General features: G+C 47.9%; 1 protein-coding gene across 1 annotated transcript in view; it reads left to right on the plus strand.

The window, feature by feature from the left end:
* The first annotated feature begins 1,250 nt into the window (after positions 1–1,250).
* The window catches only part of NLRC5 (NLR family, CARD domain containing 5), a 48,954-nt gene continuing 32,224 nt past the window's right edge, over positions 1,251–17,980 (plus strand). Inside the window, exons 1-7 of the mRNA XM_014947005.1 lie at positions 1,251–1,282; positions 2,522–2,664; positions 5,924–6,089; positions 6,676–6,976; positions 10,393–10,455; positions 13,495–13,560; positions 14,781–16,536. Coding sequence (XP_014802491.1) covers positions 6,084–6,089; positions 6,676–6,976; positions 10,393–10,455; positions 13,495–13,560; positions 14,781–16,536 — 2,192 coding nt within the window. The 5' untranslated portion in view covers positions 1,251–1,282; positions 2,522–2,664; positions 5,924–6,083. The remainder of the gene's footprint in view (positions 1,283–2,521; positions 2,665–5,923; positions 6,090–6,675; positions 6,977–10,392; positions 10,456–13,494; positions 13,561–14,780; positions 16,537–17,980) is intronic.

Below are 17,980 nucleotides of genomic sequence, written 5' to 3' on the forward strand. Positions count from 1 at the left end.
GAGGGAGGGAACCGGGGCCCGCTGAGAGGCAACAGGTCCGGCTGCGGGGATGCTGAGAAACTCGAGGAAAAAAGGGAAGGGGGTGCAAAGGGAGGGAGGCACGACGGGGTTCCCTTCTTCACATCTGGGTTCCCTTCTTCCTGGGTTCCGTGGGGTCTTGCCAGTGTGAGAAACACCGACTCACATCTTAGAATTTAAAGAGGACAAAGTCACCGAAGCAAAGGTTAAAAAAATAATTTATTAATACGAAACAGCGCTGAATCGGGTGCACCAAAAATAGATGCACGATGATCTTTTATCTTTCAGGTATTTTATACCTTTATCCCGGCCGCTTGAGTCTCTGTCTCCCTTCTCATTGGCTGAGAAGTTGGAGCTCACATTCTTCCCGACCACTTGACAGGTTTATTTTGCACTTTTTCCTATATAAGGCACACACACACACCTATTCTATGAAATCATTATCCTAAATACGCCTTTGATTAGTTGATTATGCTACACGTTATTTCACAGTCTTTGTTACCATCTACTTGGCAGATTTACCAGACTGGTTTCTTTGGCCTTATTGATACTCCCCTACCCTTTGGGTGTTTGTGTTGAAGGCCATGTTCCAGTTTGTTTCTCTTTACCTAGATAACGCTTTGCAAACAAAGATCCCTTGAGAGACCAAGGGCATTTCCGGGGATTAATTGGATACAATTTATTAGACTCTACTATTACTAAGGCTTCTTTGTTAGTACTATCACACTAACAATGATACATCAATTAGCTGAAGCAAAACTTAGCTTATTTCCCACACAACCACTAAGATTCTGTGTCCACTGGAGACATGCAGTGGTGACAGGCCCTCGGGGCTGGGAAAGACGGTTGCCCTTGCATGGAGGAGGGGAGCGGGGACCCTGCTGAAGGGCGAGGAGGGGGAGATGCAAGAAAGCGGCCAGCAGCTACCCCGGGGGGTCCCTGAGCTGCCTCCATGTGGGGGTGCAGCGCCCACCGCTAAACGGTGGCCGAAGCCCCATCCCGGGGGGCGCTGGAGGGGGCGCCTCGAGCCCCTCCGCAAAATGGCGGCCCCGGCGGGGCCGGGCGCTGAGGGAGCGGCGGGCGCTCCTCGCCCCGTCCTGGCACTGAGCCCGAGCCGCCGGCGCTTCCGCGCTCCCACGTGCTTTCCCGGCAAAGCCGCTTCGTTCTCCGGGCGGGTGCGGTTCTCCGGGCGGCCGCGGCGGGGCGACCCTGAGGCGGCTCCGCGCCGGTAGGGGAGTGCGGCCGGACAGAGCCACACAGCGAGGTGAGTGGCCGCGGGTGTGTCGCCCCGAGCAAGGGGGGAACGGGCAGCGTCGTCTGATACTGCCCCGTCCTCCCTTCTGCCTCCTCCCCGCCTGGGGCGAAGGTGTTGTGCTGGGGCATCGCATGCGGATTTAGATTTGGGGGGTCAGGCGTGTGGCTGCGCCCCTTTGCTTCCCCATGCTCATGGCTGGGGTCAGAAGTGTGGCCGCCGGTGACTTTTGCTCCTGCAACATGCTGCCCAAAGGTTGCGGCGTCCACAGGCCAGAATGGCTTATTGGAGCCCACCAAGGATGGGATTTGGGATTTTTAGGTGCAGACCCGTGAGTTTGGCCGTAAAGGCGTTGCGTTGGTAGCGCTACGGCAGCTCCTGGCCTGGTGGAGACATGGGTGGGAGCTGTGGTGGCATCATCCTGGCGGGGAAGATGGCAAAATGGGGTAGAACTGGCAAAATGGGGCAAAATCTGGCAGGAGGTGCTGCCTGTTGCCTTCCCAGCTGCTCCGCACCACCCCCAGTCCCTCCAGCCGCCCCCCGGTTCTTCCCGAGCTCCCTCATCCCCTGCGCCATGCTGGAGGCACGACCACCAGAGCAAGTGTTTCCATCACGAGCCTTTATATCAGGACCTCGTTATTATTTTTTTTCCCCTGATAAACTCATTTTAAAAGAGCACCGTGGGTCACCTTGCCTTGTCTAGGACTTGGCTGCAGGCAGTCTCTGCTTTTCCAACTTAGCTTCTCTGGCACCTAGAAAAGTATTAGTAGTGTCTCGTTGTTTGTTGCATCCTCTCTGCTGGATCTGGAGATCTCTGCGTGCCATTCTAACTAGAAACCTGGGATTTTTTTCCTCAAATCATTCCCATTTACTATGTTCTGATTTAAACCTTGCCTTCATTCCAAAGAAAAGGCAGCTTGCTTTTTTTTCTCTTAGATATAGTGGAAACAGTAAATAAATATTTCCCCATGTGCCAGAGTAATCAGATATGTGTATAAATAAAAACATTCCCATTATGAGAGCCTTAAGCACAACCAAGTCAGAGTTCATGAGAATCCCCTTTCTTTGGGCCACTCTCTAAAAGCTTTATGGGACTTACTGCCCAGCTGTAGATTTTAGAATAGGGTAACACTCTTCAGCTGTTCTGATGTATTTTCTTCTGCTCATCACACTGTTTCTATCACAACCGAGTTGCAGTTGGGGAATTCCTAGCTGTTTTACTTTCATTTTGGTTTGGCTTTTGCTCCTCAGATCCCAAAGGCAGCGAAGGGCTGTGTGCCCTGGGAGAGCGGAGGGTCAGCAAGTGAAGAAATCGGGCAGCGGAGATTGTCCCCAGCTCCTTTGTTCTGTGACCCCCACTTCGGTTTTGGTGCTGGTCAGTTTCTGGGCTTCTGGTGAGTAGCACGTGCAAGGTTTGCAACAGGGAGCTTCACATTTCGGTTTTATTTTTCATGGCTGGGAATGGTGTGAATGCCAAGTTGGGGAGGGGAGGTGTGATTTTTGCAATGTTTTATTGTGGTGCTTCTGCATTTGAAAAATGAGGGCAAAGCTCAGAAGTTTTCTGGCTCATCTTGGGAGGTTTTTGTGCTTCTTTTTGAGCTCAGTGATATTTTACTGTAGGTTACTGCCCATCATTTCTGACGTATTTAGCAGAGCAGGAGCTGTGCAGTATCACCTGAGCTTTCATCTAACTTTTCAGTCTTGTTTTGTTCCTGAATATGAGTCTTTCATTAATTCCTAGGAGTCTAGTTTTTGTCTGAATGGCTTTCAGTCTTCATTGGCATTAAGATCTGATTTATTTATTTTTTTTAAATTAATTTAATACGATCTCATTAAGTAGGCTGTTCTTGGTCATGAGGGGAATAAAGTCAGGACATTGCTGTCTACAGGTTTCTGGTTTTTGGCTGGAGAAATATAAAATTAAAGTTGCTAAAGGTTAACTGATCAGGCTATTGGGAAAGGAAGTTTGTTTTGCAGGAAGCCTTGTTACTTTGCAGTTTCTTTAAATATTAGCATTTAAGTGTTTTCTTCTAAGCTTTCCGGTTAATTGAAACATGATTTCCTTTGTTTTTAATGCACATGTTACTATTAGCATTCTTTATTTTTATAACTGATAACATAAAGTGAATTTAATAATAAAACATTTTGATTGAAAACTTTCAGAGTCCTTTCCAGTGAGATTCAGGATTTTATTTTTTTGGCATCATGGAAACAGCCTGAGGAGAAAACTGAGCCTGGTTAAGTCTAAATTCATTTCACTGGGGACTTTTTTGTTGTTTTTTGTTAGAATAATGGATGACAGGCATTAGAGAATTTTTACAAACTGGGAGTTTTACCCACATCTTGACAGATCCCAGAGGTGCCTCACTTTTTATATAACGCATCCTGAAAGCTTGATCTGGAATGGAAACCTGGGTAGGGCCTTTCTTGCAGCGATGCTGTGTTATAACAGTACACGGTGATGCTGCATAATAACCAGCTTGTGTCGTGGTGAGCCAGGGGTTGGTAAAAGAGCATATAGTATCACCAGCTTTGCTCTTCTCAGGTGTCTGCTTGGCTTCTGGAGCACAGAAGCAGGAGAGACTGATGAGGCCCATGCAGTCCTCTGCTGCAGCACTCGGTCAGGTTTTGTCCCTTTGGCTCTGTCTCAGAACATCCGAGGCTGGCTGAGAGGTCGTACAAGAGAGGACTGGGTGATGGGAGAAGGGGGATCCTCTTAAGCTCAAGCAGAACAAACTTCTTGAGCAGTTTTACCTCCAGTGTGCCAACCTGGTGCCTGCTTTTTGTCGTGTCTTCAGCTCCTGGGTGCGTGCCATGCCCTGCAGCGATTTGGGGAGGCGATGTTACATCTGTGTGCTGTGCCCCATGGAGCAACATGGCTCTACTCCAACATGAGCATAACTTTCCTATGCATTAGGAGTTGTTTGTGCATGGATGAGAAGGTCTCGACTCTTTCTATCACAGTGCCCTTCTGTCTTCTGTTTTGAGTTCTCTCCAGTTCTATAGGAGATCTGTAACTTTCCTCCTTGTCTGGGTCAAGAAGGTGGCAAAAATAAAAAGCCTGAAGGCCTGTGGCTCCCTTTGCTGTAGATACCTGAAGAGTCAGTACAGAGGAGAGCATGCCTGGGAAGTGAGGGCTGGGCTAAAGAGGATGAGCTCTGCAGCACGCCCCCCTCATCTCCCCATCCTGGTAATGGCGGGGTAGCTGCTGCTGTTGGGTTGGGGAATAGCAGGAACTGGGGAATGGCACTGTGGGCACCAGCCTTGTTAGGGGATGAAACAGTTATACCCAACAGGATGCTTACACTCAACGGCTGAGCTAGGTTGGTCACTGTCCTGTCCCCACCCCACATAAGCTCAGGTGTTTGAGCAGCTCTGGGAATGTGTCCCACAGCATAGAATGATAGATTCGTTATGGTTGGAAGGGACCTTTAAGATCATCAAGTCCAACCATTAACCCAGCACTGCCAAGTTACCACTAACCCATGTCCCTCAGCATCACGTCTGCCCATCTTTGAAATATCTCCAGGGATGGCAACTCAACCACTTCCCTGGGCAGCCTGTTCCAAGGCTTGACAACCCTTTTGGTGAAGAAAATCTTCCTAATATCCATCCTAAACCTCCCCTGGCACATCTTGAGGCCGTTTCTTCTTGCCCCATTGCCTGGAGAAGAGATAGACCCTCCCTGACTAAATTATCCTTTCAGGGAGTTGTAGAGAGCGAGAAGGTCTCCCCTCAGCCTTCTTTTCTCCAGGCTGAACACCACCAGCTTCCTCAGCTACTCCTCATGAGACTTGTACTCCAGACCCCTCACCAGCTCCGTTGCCCTTCTCTGGACATGTTCCAGCACCTCAATGCCCTTCTTGTCGAGAGGGGCCCAAAAGTAGACTCAGCAGTCGAGGTGGGGCGGCAGTCTCAGGCCTGGAAGGACTGTCCCTTCTTGATGCATGACAGGTAGTTGGTGGGGGGGTAGAGCATGGAGGCTGCTCCCTGTGGTTTCTGTTTCTCACCACCTTTCTGCAAATGTGGTGATGGTAGTTGTAGTGGGAGCTGGCTTTCATCGTCAGTGTCAGCAGCTGTCTGCTGGGGACAGCACAGTGGCACAGTCCCGATGCTGCTGTAGCTGGACTGGGGTCCTGACAGAAGCAGTTCCCTTTGCCATCTCCGCTGAGATGCAGGGGGCTGCGCTGGCACTGCTGGTGTTCTCAGCTCCATGGAACTCTTTTGTGAGAGCTGTGTAACCTCAGAGGGTCAGCTTTTCACAGTTTTTCTGGTGTGACTGACAGCCTGACTTGAGCAAGCTGCTGCTTCTGCATCAGCTTCCACAGAGGGGCTAAGAGCAGCAGGTCGGCATAGAAGACCAGCTCAGATCAAGTCAGGCTGTGACATCAAGAAAAATGTGAGTCCCTTGAAGCCTGTCTTCACTTGCATCTTGGGGCACAAGGCTCAGTCCTACATTTTCATCACACTGATAGTGGATCCTCAAAGCTCCAAAATTTGTGGTTGCTGCTGGTCTGAGCTGAGATTGATCCTGGGGTCAGCTGTGGAGCTTTTCACCTCTAGGCAGCAAAGACAGACCTTCTAGATCCGGGACCGGTGTAATCGCCTGTGCTCTTTCATATCTGCATCCTGCCCTGTTGTTGTTTTCCCTAGGCATCTGCACCGAGTGAGGCAACTGCATTTGGGCTTGCACCACGCGTTGGGGTGTCACTGTGTGCTGAAACGCTGCCACTAGCAGATCAGTTCTTTGTCAGGGAATGGAGCAGAAGCCACCTTTGCGTTTGACAGCTGAGAGAAGGCTGATCACACAATAATGCAGGTAGGAGACCGAATGTGCATGGCTTTGCTGTGGGAAGGAAATGGAAGTGGAGGGTGACATTCACACAAGCACACCCTTGCTTTGGTGACACATTGTCACCAAAGGAGGGTGACATTGTCATCAAAGAGTTGTTCATCCCCACAAAACGTACCACAAGAGCAGCTGCCTGAGCCCTTTGTGCAGGAAAATACCTTGGTCTTGGAGTCCCATGCCTTCCCAGAAGTCCAGCTCCATGTGAAGGCTGCCCAAGGTGTTATATTTGGCTGATTGCCACTGCAGCGATACAGATGTCCACAGAGCTTCTCCCTGGCTGATGCCAGAGGGACTGACTCCTGTGGTTGCTCCCGTCCCTTGCAGTTCCACTGCATTAGGAAGACGAGCCCTGTGGTCCTTGCACCACGTCACAGCTGGACCGGGATTTGCTGTGGTGAGAGTAAGGCACATAAGAAATGCTGGATTGGACCAAGAGGTAGAAAAGCAGGTCAAGTCATGAAGGGCTGTGATGGCTGCTTGATGGCAGGGCTGTGGGGGTGAACATCTCTTGCTGCTGTACCCATTGCTACCCTTTCTGGTTTCATCCCTCCAGCCTCCGTTTCAGAAAGATGATCTAGACCTGGAAGCAGCCATAGCAAGCACTCGCCCCCAGTTAGTGGAGTTTCTCAGTCACTGTCCCGACTGGCTGCTCACAACTTCCCAGTGCCTCCTCCCAGCGGTGGCTCTGAACAGGCTGGATGATATCACCGACCACAGAGAAAAAGTCTTGGTGCTCCTTGAACTGCTGGAGAAGGCTGGCCCTGCCACCTGGAACCAGTTTGCACAGTACCTCTGTATGGAATGGGACCTCCCCCTGGATCTGGAGATACTGCTCATGAGCTCTGCAGGAGAAGGTAATGGCCATCGGGTGAGCTTTCTCTGGCTGTCTCCAAACACAGCCAGAGCCTTGGCCCCACCATGGCCAACAGACCACTCTGGGCAGTTATACCACCAGTGTCAACTCTTGCGCAGTCAGTGCCTCACCAGGGAGAGGTGGCAGTCCTCTCCGAGGTGTCTGGGCACCTACAAGCCAATTATTTTAAGAAATGATCTGACTTTCCTCCTGGTTCACCCAGTCTGTCTTTCACCGTAATCTCTGGAATAAGATCAGTCCCTCCAAAAATAGTTATTGCTACCAAACAGCAATAGTTCACATTTGCAGATGTGCTTTTTCACCGGTTGCGCTGTACCTTACTGGTGTTGATGGGCACTTTCTTGGCTCCTTCAATGAGACTTGGCCTGATGGAGGATGGAGGGTTCTGTGGATTGTGTGGGAACCTGTGTGGTCATATCATCTGGATTCCTGAATTGGAAGTGTCCCCAAGGGCAAAGTCACTTTGCCCAGAGAAAAAATAGTGCTCTTGAGACATTAATTAAGTCTATTTGAAATGTGGAGGAAAAGATGTGCTGTGATGTAGGGATTCCTGGTTGTTTTTGTGAGAGCAGAGACCATCATGACAGTTGTGAGAGAGAAAACATGGATGCAGTAGTAGCTCAGGAGTTTCTTGATGACAATGATTTTCTTAATCAGAAAATTTAGTGTCAGTCCATGTTTCTTGGTGAGAAAGTTTATTTTGCCAAGTTTTCTCTTCCAGATTTCTTGAAGGAAGGTTTTGAAACTGCTGAAATTTGTTCCGGTATTTTTTTCTTGGAAGCACAACTTTTGGTTTAGAAATGTAAGTGGAGGTAAAAAAAATTAGACATAAAAAGCCAAAACCAGTAATAATTGTGCACCTTCCCTCCAATAAAGCTGTGATGAAATTTTTAATTTTTTGATAGATTTATTTGAAAAAGAAAAAAAAAAATTACTACCTTTTTGTTCAGTGCTATTTTTTTTTATTTTCCTGATGCAGAGAGGCAAGAAATACAGAAGACTTAAAATATTCAGATCACAGGAAAACATTAGCAATTGGAGGCAGTGGCTTTAGAGAAAACCATGTTAGCCATAGAGAGTGCAATCCCCAGCCTGTGTGTTATGCTGTAGACTATACACACAGCGTGCCAGCACAGTCTTCTATGAAAGCCTCTGGTGCCAGCTGAGCTGTGCCTCTCCCTACGGGATTACTTTATCTGGTTATTAATTATTTTCTGTTAACAGTCTTACACGATGAGCCCTTCTCAGTGGTACTGTCTTTCACATCCTGCTTGCAGTATCTTCTTGTTTGTTGCAGCCTTTGGTAACCAACTGCCGCAGCAGTTACTTCTGCAGAGATTAAATGGGGAAACACCAGAGAAGCAGCAGTGAACAAGGACTGTGATGGGGGTTTCCCTCAGGACTGAAGCCAAAACAGATGTCTGCTTTTTAATGCTGTGGCATATCATAAAAGATGTCTCTTAAGGTTTTGGAGTTCACGGATTTGACATAGTTGGAAGGGACCTCTAGAAATCATCTAGTCCAATGCCCCTGCTAAAGCAGGGTTGCCCAGAGCACATTGCTCAGGGCTGCATCAAGGCGGGTCTTGAAGATCTCCAGAGGAGGGGACTCCATGACCTTTCTCGGCAGCCTGTTCCAGGGCTCTGTCACCCTCACTGTAAAGAAGTTCTTCTTCATATTTGAGTGGAACTTCCTATGTTCCAGCTTGTGCCCGTTGCCCCTTGTCCTGTTGCTGGAAACCACTGAAAAGGGTCCGGCTCCATCATCCTTCAACCCACTCTTCTTGCTATCTTTAACTGTGGTAGCCAAGTTAAGTTCTGCTTGAGCTTTCACCCTTCTAATTTTTCCCCTACGTATCTTCACTACACCTTGATATTGCTCAGAAGTAACCAACCCCTTCTTCCAGAGATCATAGACTTTCCTTTTCTCCCTGAGGTCCGGCCAAAGCCCTCTATTTAGCCAGACCGGTCTCCTTCCCCATCTGCTCGTTTTATGGGACCTGAGGATGGCCTTCTGCGCTTTTGAGAGTTCTTCCTTGAAGTATGACCAACCTTCCTGGGCACCTTTGCCCTTCAGAACTGTCTCCCAGGGGACACTCTCAACCATGCTCCTAAGCAGGCCAAAGTCTGCCTTTCAGAAGTCCAAGGTGGCAGTTTGCTGGCTCCCTGTCTTGCTTCTGCAAGAATTGAAAACTCTGTGATCTTGTGATCCCTCTGCCCAAGATGACCTTGAACCTTTACATCCCCCAGTTGGCTTATGCTGTTTTAACTGGAGTATTAACAGTTTAGCATCATTGATCCTTCTGAGGATTTTGCTCTAGGGGTGGCTTTTGGATAAGCCTGACACCGTGTGATTGCAGGGGCTGTCCCAAGGGCATGGGCAGGACTTGGTGGTTTGGAGGAGGACGACATTGGACCACGCTTTGGAGTAGCAAAGCAGTCTTAGGTTAGGCAAGATTAACCATTAGATGGCCTTAGCTGAAGCGACTCCAGGTAAAAAAGTTCATGTCTGCATGGGGAGCACGGGGAGAGCTGATGTGGGCAAAAACCAACCTCAGGGGCAGCCCAAGCAGTGGAGAAATAGTGGGATCGAGTCTTCCAGGAGCAGAACTGTCTTGCTTTGCTTTACGTGGCACACAGGTCAAGAGTTGGGATATCTGAGCAGGTTTTGTGTGAGGCCGTGGCGCTGCGTGTGTCCCCGTTTGGAGCCTTGTTCTTTGCTGCTTTGTGCTGATGCTGGAGCTATAAATACCAGAGTCCTGGGCAGCGCTCCCAGCTGGGGAATGCTGGACGTGACACTGAGAGGAACTAATCTAGGAAGGCTTCCCATCTGATTTTGGAGACTGATGCTCAGGCATGAGTTTATCTGAGCAGAAGAGTCCTGGTGGTGTGCGGACTCCTGTTTGGCCTGAGCAGGATCTCCCTCAGAAGCTCTGTGACTGTGGTCTGTGGGGCTGGCTACGCTGGGTGAGGTTTTGTGACAGCTTCAGCTGTGTGGTGAGTCAAAAAAAAACCCTTCACTGGGCTACTAACTGACTCTGCCAACGGTTTAATCACAAAAACACCTCCTTTGCAAGAGTAGAGCTTCCCTTTTTGGCTGTGGTGTGGTTTTAGATAAGCCAAAGCTGCCCACGCTCTAAGTTTGTATAATAAAGAAAAGTTGTTTCACTCCTCCCTTGAAAGCAGAGTTTAACTGAATTTTAGAGCAATCTGAAAGGAGAAGACCTGATGCGGAGCCTGAAACCTGGCTGTTTTGCATCAGCCCTTAACTGAGTCTTGGTTTATACCACTCTGTGTATTGGGAGCTGCTGCCCATGACTTTGGCCAGCAGCACCCTGGATTTCAGGAGCAGGATGCTGGCAGTAACTGTGTTTTATTTCCAATCCAACCCCTTTAGGTAACTTAAGCCAGAAACAAGAAGCATGCACAGATGTGAGTGCCTGGTCATCTGTGCCAAAAGGTAAGGCTGGAACAGACCTTGGGGAGCTCTGCTCTTGGAGTTTATCTTTGCCTTGGGCTGGGCAAGGCTACAAATGTCCCACATATTGGCCACCGCTGGCAAGGTGTGAGGACACCACTGCAACTTTGGGTCTGATTTTTCTGTCCTTGGTGCTTTCCAGATGAACCTCCCTCTTTTGTTTTCTCTTCCTGAATTTTCAAAAAGCCTTGTTGGCTTTGACTCTCCTAAGGAACTTCCTCATTTTAGTTTCTCGAGCCAAGGGAATCTCCAACTGACACTGCAAAATCCCCACTTTTTATCCTTTTACTGTGGTTGGCTCATTGGTAGGTGGAGGAAGTTAGTGTGGCTTTTAAAGGAAGAGCAGACAGGCTATTTGGGAGTTGATCCAGCAGAAACCATTTTAGAAGTGTCAGAATTGGAGCTTAAAAGAATGGGTAGTAGTAGTTCTAGGGCTTTGTTCAGAGGTGAGTTTGGGACTGAGGCCTTCCTACTCCGTGTAGATCATCAAATGATTTCAAGACTCCTCCTCTTCCTCCAGCACTTTACAGCAGCGTCCATCACCATCAGCAGCCGTTGGTGCAATGTGAAAATGTTGAAGGTATGTGCCACCACTGAGCGATGTCCCTGGGCCTCATGCACCCAGCTGCTGGAACAACTGGGAGCAGCTAAATTCTGAATTGTCTTTTTAGTCACCAGGAATTTAGCTTCCAGAAGAAGAAGAAAAACACCAGCCCAGGTCCTTCCCATGTGAAGAGCATCACAGCAGAAAGAGAGAATGTGATTCTATAGCATCCAGCGTTGTGAGAGGATAAACGGTGGAGGTAGTGGCAAAAGGAACCCAGACTATCACAGAAAGCTGTCATCAGTTTACTGTGTCCTCCTGAAATGTGTGCTGGGGGAAACTGGAGCAGGAGGGAATGAAGCCTTGTGTGCTGCACAAGGCTCATAGAGGAGTCCGTGAGCTGGGACCCTGGCAGGGCAGAGAGTGCAGGTCTTGTGTCCTGTAGAGGTGCTTCATGTTGGTAGCAAGGAGTGGGTTTGGTGCTGGATTGACCATGGTGAAAAGCAGATGATTTGAAGGAAAAAAATGCTTTTTATTTTTTTCTTGCTGTGTGAATTTGGGGACTGGCTAAGGCTCGCACAGCAGCAGGACCTTCTTGCAGGGCTGGCTCTGCTTGTTGAGGTTTGCCAGTTCCCTCAGTACTTTATAAATTGTGTGTTTGCTTTCCCTGATCCTGGTCAGACAGAAGCAGGCTTTTAGCATCACACTCCCTGCCTTGCCTATCTCTGCTGGTGTTACGCATTTTAAATCGTAGCTCCCAGCCTACCCTTTGCAGTTCCAGCTGTTTGAATGGTCACAGAGACACTTTGGCCTCTGCTGTTCACTCAGAGACTGCTTCTGGGTCACGGCACTGCAAATACTGTCTCATGTGTCACATGCAGTTTTCAGATCTTGAAAACAAACATGACCTTTCTGTTCTGCAGACGCTGCTGCTGCTGTGCCGCCCAAGTGAGTAGGTGGTAGATCTCATCAGTGGCTGGTGGAATAGACAATTGAAAATACTGCTGGAAGTTACTTGGACCGGTTAAGAAAGGTGGATGCCTCTCAGCTCTGCCCATTCTCTCTGAGAGTGCACCGCAAACGGACATGGAATTAATGAACAATCCTGGGAATCTGTGGGCTGTGCATTCCCCCGAAATAGCTGTTCCCCGTCCTGTTCCTCAGGGTAACAGAGCAGTTCCTGTGTTCGAAGCAGGGAAGGTGGATCGCTCAGCCTACAAAAGTGAGGTGGTTGTGGTCAGTCTTGGAAAACGAAGGGCAGGTTGTCCCAGCAGCATGTGTATCTGCTTCACACAGTGCTTCCTGGAGGATGACCTGGCAGCTGGCTTCACTCAAGGAAACTTTCTGTGGAGCTGAGATATGTCTTGCTCCTGCTTTCTTTCAGGTCCATCACATGGGCTTATCCTGTTTTGGGTGCACTTAAATCCTGAGGAGGAGTGGAGAACAATTGAAATAACTTGGGCTGTGGACTTTGCTACAGTGTGTAGCTGGATATGTGGTACTGCTGTTTGCTTTATCTCTGTCTCAAGTCTGCCAAGGCTTCTTTCATATGCAGAACCACTTCCTCCATGCCCTATGTAACTTGCAGTGCTTGTGGTGTAAGTCTATGATTAGGCTGTCTGTATCCCTTAATGCCCTTAATGCCCTCTCTACAACCCAGAATCGCACATGCTGCATTTGTCTGCCTTCCAGCAGCTCTGTTGCCATTAGGGTAGTTTCCTAGGATGCTTTTTGGCAGGCTGTTATGACAGTTTTTCGCTAAGGTTCTGCCACTACTGACTTAGCAGCGTGCTTCTTAGCAAATGAAGGGGTTGAGCAAAAGGGTCTGAGCATCATTTGCTAAACCTAACACATTTCTTCCAAAACATGCTTTTTAGAATTCATGTAATTTCCTGCAAAGATTTTCAAAGCCAGGCTTCCACCAGCAGCTTGTACCTCACTGTTCCTGATGCCCCAGCTGCTGTTGGCTGAGAACAGTAAGATTCGGCTATTAACAGCTCTGTGAAGCACAAAGTCATGTTCCAATATTAGATAAATGTTGAGTCCTTGTAGCTGATCGTGTGCCCAGGGAGGAGGAGGGACCTACTTGATTTCTCTGCTTGATTTCTCTCTCACTTAAGTGGATAGGACAGGGAAGGAGCAGATCACACTGTGTTATGTAAGATTGATGTTATTCGTTAGGAAAATCTATATAAATAAACTAAAGTGTTGGAATGAATTGCCTGGAGAAGTTCAGGGAGCTCCATTACTGAAGGTCTTTAAACCAGCACAGACCCCTGGGTCACTCCTGAATGCTGTAGCATGTTTGCAGTGGGACAAGAGGATGGATTAGCCTCATGAGGACCAGCCCAAGCTGTCTGTCTCTCTGATTTTGCCCCTTCAGTTCCCCAGATGCTTTGCTGGAGAGTCTTGCCCAGCTCGAATAAGCTGCCATTCAGAATGATCTCTTGACACGTTTCTGTCTTTTCACTTTTCAGGGTTGGCTCGGCGTCGCCATCGCAGTAGCTCTGTGAGTGATAAGGACATTAAACAGCCACGACTAGGTATGCAGAGGTTCCAGAAGCAGGGTGGTATGCTTTCCTCTGAGGAAGGACCTGCTTAACTTCTTTGCAGAAACACCCAGGAAATCAACCTCCCGCATCGAGGGAAACTTGTTTAGTAGCTGCATAAACTTTTAATGCAACAGGTTATAAAATACACAGACAATAGGACCTGGCAAATAGCGAGAAACATAATTTCCATTTCAGAGATATTTTAAATCTACCTGAGGAGAAGGCATGCAGATGGCATAGGCTGAGGACACCCTTAAAGCGTGATATGCCGGTAAAGTGTTCAGCTGTAGGTCATCCCTGCATTTGTTTGTTTGCTTTTTTTAACCAAATCAGGAGACATACCGACAATTTAAAACTCACTAAAGGCTCTACAGTTTCTTCAGCAGATTAAAAACTTCTATGATTTCAACTAACCCTAAAGTAGAGAAGTAACTGAAGAGTAGAGCGATGACAAAGCTGAGGCAGAGTAATTCCAGTAAAGACTGGGTAATGTGAGCAGACCTGTGGGCTGTCTAACACCAGTGTCCACATCCTTTCCTTCGTCATCTGCCCTTCTTTACACTTTTCTACCTCTGCTTTTCCTCTGCAGTCCCCACAGTCCAGTGCTGCCCAGTGTCTGGTGCAGGCCTGGGCTGGAGACAGTTTTTGACTGAAATTTTGCATATAGGAAGGTTCTCGAGGAGGTGCTCCCAGAAGATCAGATTTAATCCACTGACAGAACTCAACAAACTCAACAGAAGTGACAGTAGGGTTTTTCAGAAGGTGCTGAGTGCCCTTAATTGACACCACTATTCTCTCTTCAAGAAGGAGGTGCTTCTGAGATCAGGGATCTCAAATTCTCAAAGCAAAAGATACTAATCCAAGGTGGAGATAGCTGAGCAAGGGTGGGACATGGCCAGCGTGGGTGAACAGGGAATTATATAAGTGATATACCAATACCTAATTCTTTTCTTAATGAGATAATAAGATTTAGTTTTTATATAAGGCTGTTTCACCTTTTTTTTCACTGAATTTTCTTCTTTGGCCCCTGTGCAAAAATAGGAAGAATTATGTGTTAGTTTCATGTATTCAGAAATCGTCACCTCTGCTGTATGGAACAGCCTCTCATCAGGGCTGTATTTCTCTGTGGAGAAGTGCTAGTATTTTGGATCTGAAACAGTTCAGAACTAACTTTCTCATCCTCATACTGACTCTGTTGTCTTATCTCTTAGATTCATCTGAAAAGTACCGGCATCTCTTCATCAGTTATATGCGCCAGAGATATGGAAGCAGTAGAAGAGCAGAAGCAGCAGCACAGGAACAAACACAGCCACTGGCTTTCAACCAGGCCTTCGTTAACCTGGTTATTCGGCAGAGCAAAGCCTCCCGCTTAAAGGAGAAAACAGAGAAACCCCGAGAGGATGTGTCGAGTGCTCCTGAACCAGAAGAATGTGCAGATACAGCCGTGAAAGTGTCGGATCTGTTCCATAGTGTGGTCCCATCGGGCACGACAAAGGTGATCTTTTTGTTTGGTAAACCAGGCACAGGCAAGACCATGCTAATGCACAGGATTTGTCAGAAATGGGCAGAAGGTGTCCTGCCTCAGTTTCTCTTCACTTTCCTGTTTGAGTTTCGGCAGCTGAATTTATTAAAAAGAAAATTGACTCTGAAGGAGCTTTTATTTGACCTGTTCCTTCACCCAGAAGACAGCCCTGATGCAGTGTTCCAGTACCTCCTGGAAAATGCCTGGCGTACGCTAATCATCTTTGATGGGCTGGATGAGTTTGCAGCTAACATGGACAGGTCATCCTCTCCTAAGGGTGGCCCAGGTCTTACCTCCCCCCTTTCCATATCTGAGCTCTTTGCAGAACTCTGTCATGGGAAGCTCCTACCTGGTTGCACAGTGTTGGTCACCAGCCGACCTAAGAGGCTACCTGACTTCTTATTAAACTCAGTAGATCTACTAGCAGAAATTTGGGGATTTGACCATCAGAAGGTTGAGGAATACGTCGGCCACTATTTTCATCAGCATTCATTCAAAGAACAAGCCATTGCTCACCTGAAGAACAACAACAAGCTCCTCAGCATGTGCCTCATCCCTGCTCTGTGTTACGTTGTGTGCATCTGTTTGGAATATTTGCTCCTTAAACATCAGATGAGTGTGGAGCTTCCTCAGACTATGACGCAGTTTTATATCAAAATGCTTCTCATCTTCATAAGCAAACAGCAGGGAGAGGGTGCAGGGGGCGAGGAGACTCAGCTGAACTCTAACAGGGCAGCCATTTTGGGTCTGTGTGATCTTGCACTGAAAGGCCTGGAAGATAAGAAGCTTGTATTTTATGTTGGTGATATTCCAGAGCATGTGAAGGAATTTGCTTCCCTACATGGACTGCTGACTGTCTTTGAGGTGAAGACGAGTGGCACTCGCCCAGAGGCTGGCTACACCTTTGTGCACTTGAGCTTGCAGGAGTTTTTTGCAGCACTGTGTCTCATGGTGAGCAAGAGGGTAGACAAGAACTACCTGAGGAAGAAGTTCTCTTTGAAGTCAAAGTGGACTTTAAAGAATGAAGCAAAAACCGAGTTCATGGAGAGTTTCCACATCTTTCTCTCTGGCTTGTCATCAAAAGAATGTAGGACCTTTCTCATGCTGCTTGCTGAACAAGGTGAAGCTTGGGTGCAGGACAAGCAGGACACAATCCTGCAGTCTCTCAAGAAACTGGCAGCCACTCATCTGACAGGGCCTAAGGTCATTGAGCTCTGCCACTGCACGTTTGAAACGCAAGACCTCGAGGTAGCCCAGCACATTGGGAGCCTGCTGAATTTCAAGTATGAGTTTAAAAATTTTAGACTGACACCCCTGGACATGTCGGCTTTGGTTTTTGTCATAAACTCAGGCCAGGATTTGACTCATTTGGATTTTGCAGGATGTCTCCTGGACACTGACTGTTTGGAGGTTCTGGCTGGCTGTAAAAATGTAGAGCACTTGAGGTAAACACTGAGTGGTGTGAGCTGATGGGTGGAGAGAAGGACTAAGAGATTGGAAGGGCAAGTTCTAAATCTGAACAGCATAACGTTGATACTGAAGAAATTTATGAAATAATGAATTTATGAGTGATTGAAGGATATTAAGATTATAAATCCATTCTGGCTGGTGGTTTTTTTTTTTTTTGGTTCTTTCTGTGTTTCTGTCCAAAGAGGTGGTGGAGTCTCCGTCTCTGGAGGCATTCAAAACCCTCCTGGACATCTTCCTGTGCAACCTGCTCTAAGTGGACCTGCTTTGGCAGGGGGTTGGACTAGATGATCTCCAGAGGTCCGTTAAACAAGAGAGACAAAATGATAGGTATTTCTTGGCCCTAAAAGGCAGGGCAAATCCTTCAAGGAAATGAGAAAATCGTGATCTAAGTGAAATCACCATAAACCAGATGAACAGGAGATGACAACTGCACTCTGAGGTGCTCTCTCTCATTGCTTTACTGTAATGCTGGAAGAACATTTCAAGGAGAATCTTTTGGGTCCTGCTGTGGGATGGGTCTCATTCTGTATTTCTATGAATGACTGGGAGGAATATGTGTAGAGTTTGCTGGTGTGGAGAAGATGGGGAGCAGCCAGAGTGAGAACTGGCTTCACCTGAAGGGAATGGTAGTGTCTGCTGTGAAGCCAAGGAGCTTTAAGAGAGACGTGAAAACTGCTGTTCCTGGATATTGGTATTATAAAAAGGACAGTACTCAATTGTTCTCTGCCTCCATTAAGACAAATAGGAATACCATTTAATTTACTGTTAGAAAAGGTTTCTGATGATACATCCTAATGCGGAGTTGCTAATGCAGGCACATGGCAGTGCACAGAGTCCTCTGCTGTCAAAGAGCAGATTGGGCAGATGCCCAAGGATGTTCAGGCTGTTCCTTTGCGTTAGGAGAATGGAACTGGGGGTTTTTGAGGGCTCTCCCTTGGCTCGTACCCACTCAAGTCCATGCCTGCTTTCAGTTACGGTCTGCAGGATAGAAGGCTCTGAGTACTCTTGGAAGGGCAGCAAAGGGCAGTGGGACCCCAAGCATTTCAGCTGCATGTTGCTCGTGCAGAACCTGTCTAAAGAAGCAACATTGCCTCAGGCATGTTGCTCGTGCAGAACCTGTCTAAAGAAGCAACATTGCCTCAGGCATGTTCCTGGTGACCATGGGCCACATCTGTGCTGCCACCACACTTCTGCAGCTTGTTTCTGACTCCTTGTGGTTTAGGGGAAGGTGGCAGGGGCACTTGGCACAACAGGGCCGTTGATGGGTTTCTGCTCTCATGGCCCTCAGATGTGCTACATGGGAGACAGGCAGCATAGGGGGATTTGTACCAGTCCATTCCATAACAGGTACATCGTGCAACTGATTCAAAGGAGAGCTTGTGTGCCTGAAAGGTTACCTGTTTGTCTCTTGTTTCCAAC

Source organism: Calidris pugnax, unplaced genomic scaffold (assembly GCF_001431845.1).
Source record: "Calidris pugnax isolate Ruff unplaced genomic scaffold, ASM143184v1 scaffold30, whole genome shotgun sequence".
Classification (NCBI taxonomy): Eukaryota; Metazoa; Chordata; class Aves; order Charadriiformes; family Scolopacidae; genus Calidris; species Calidris pugnax.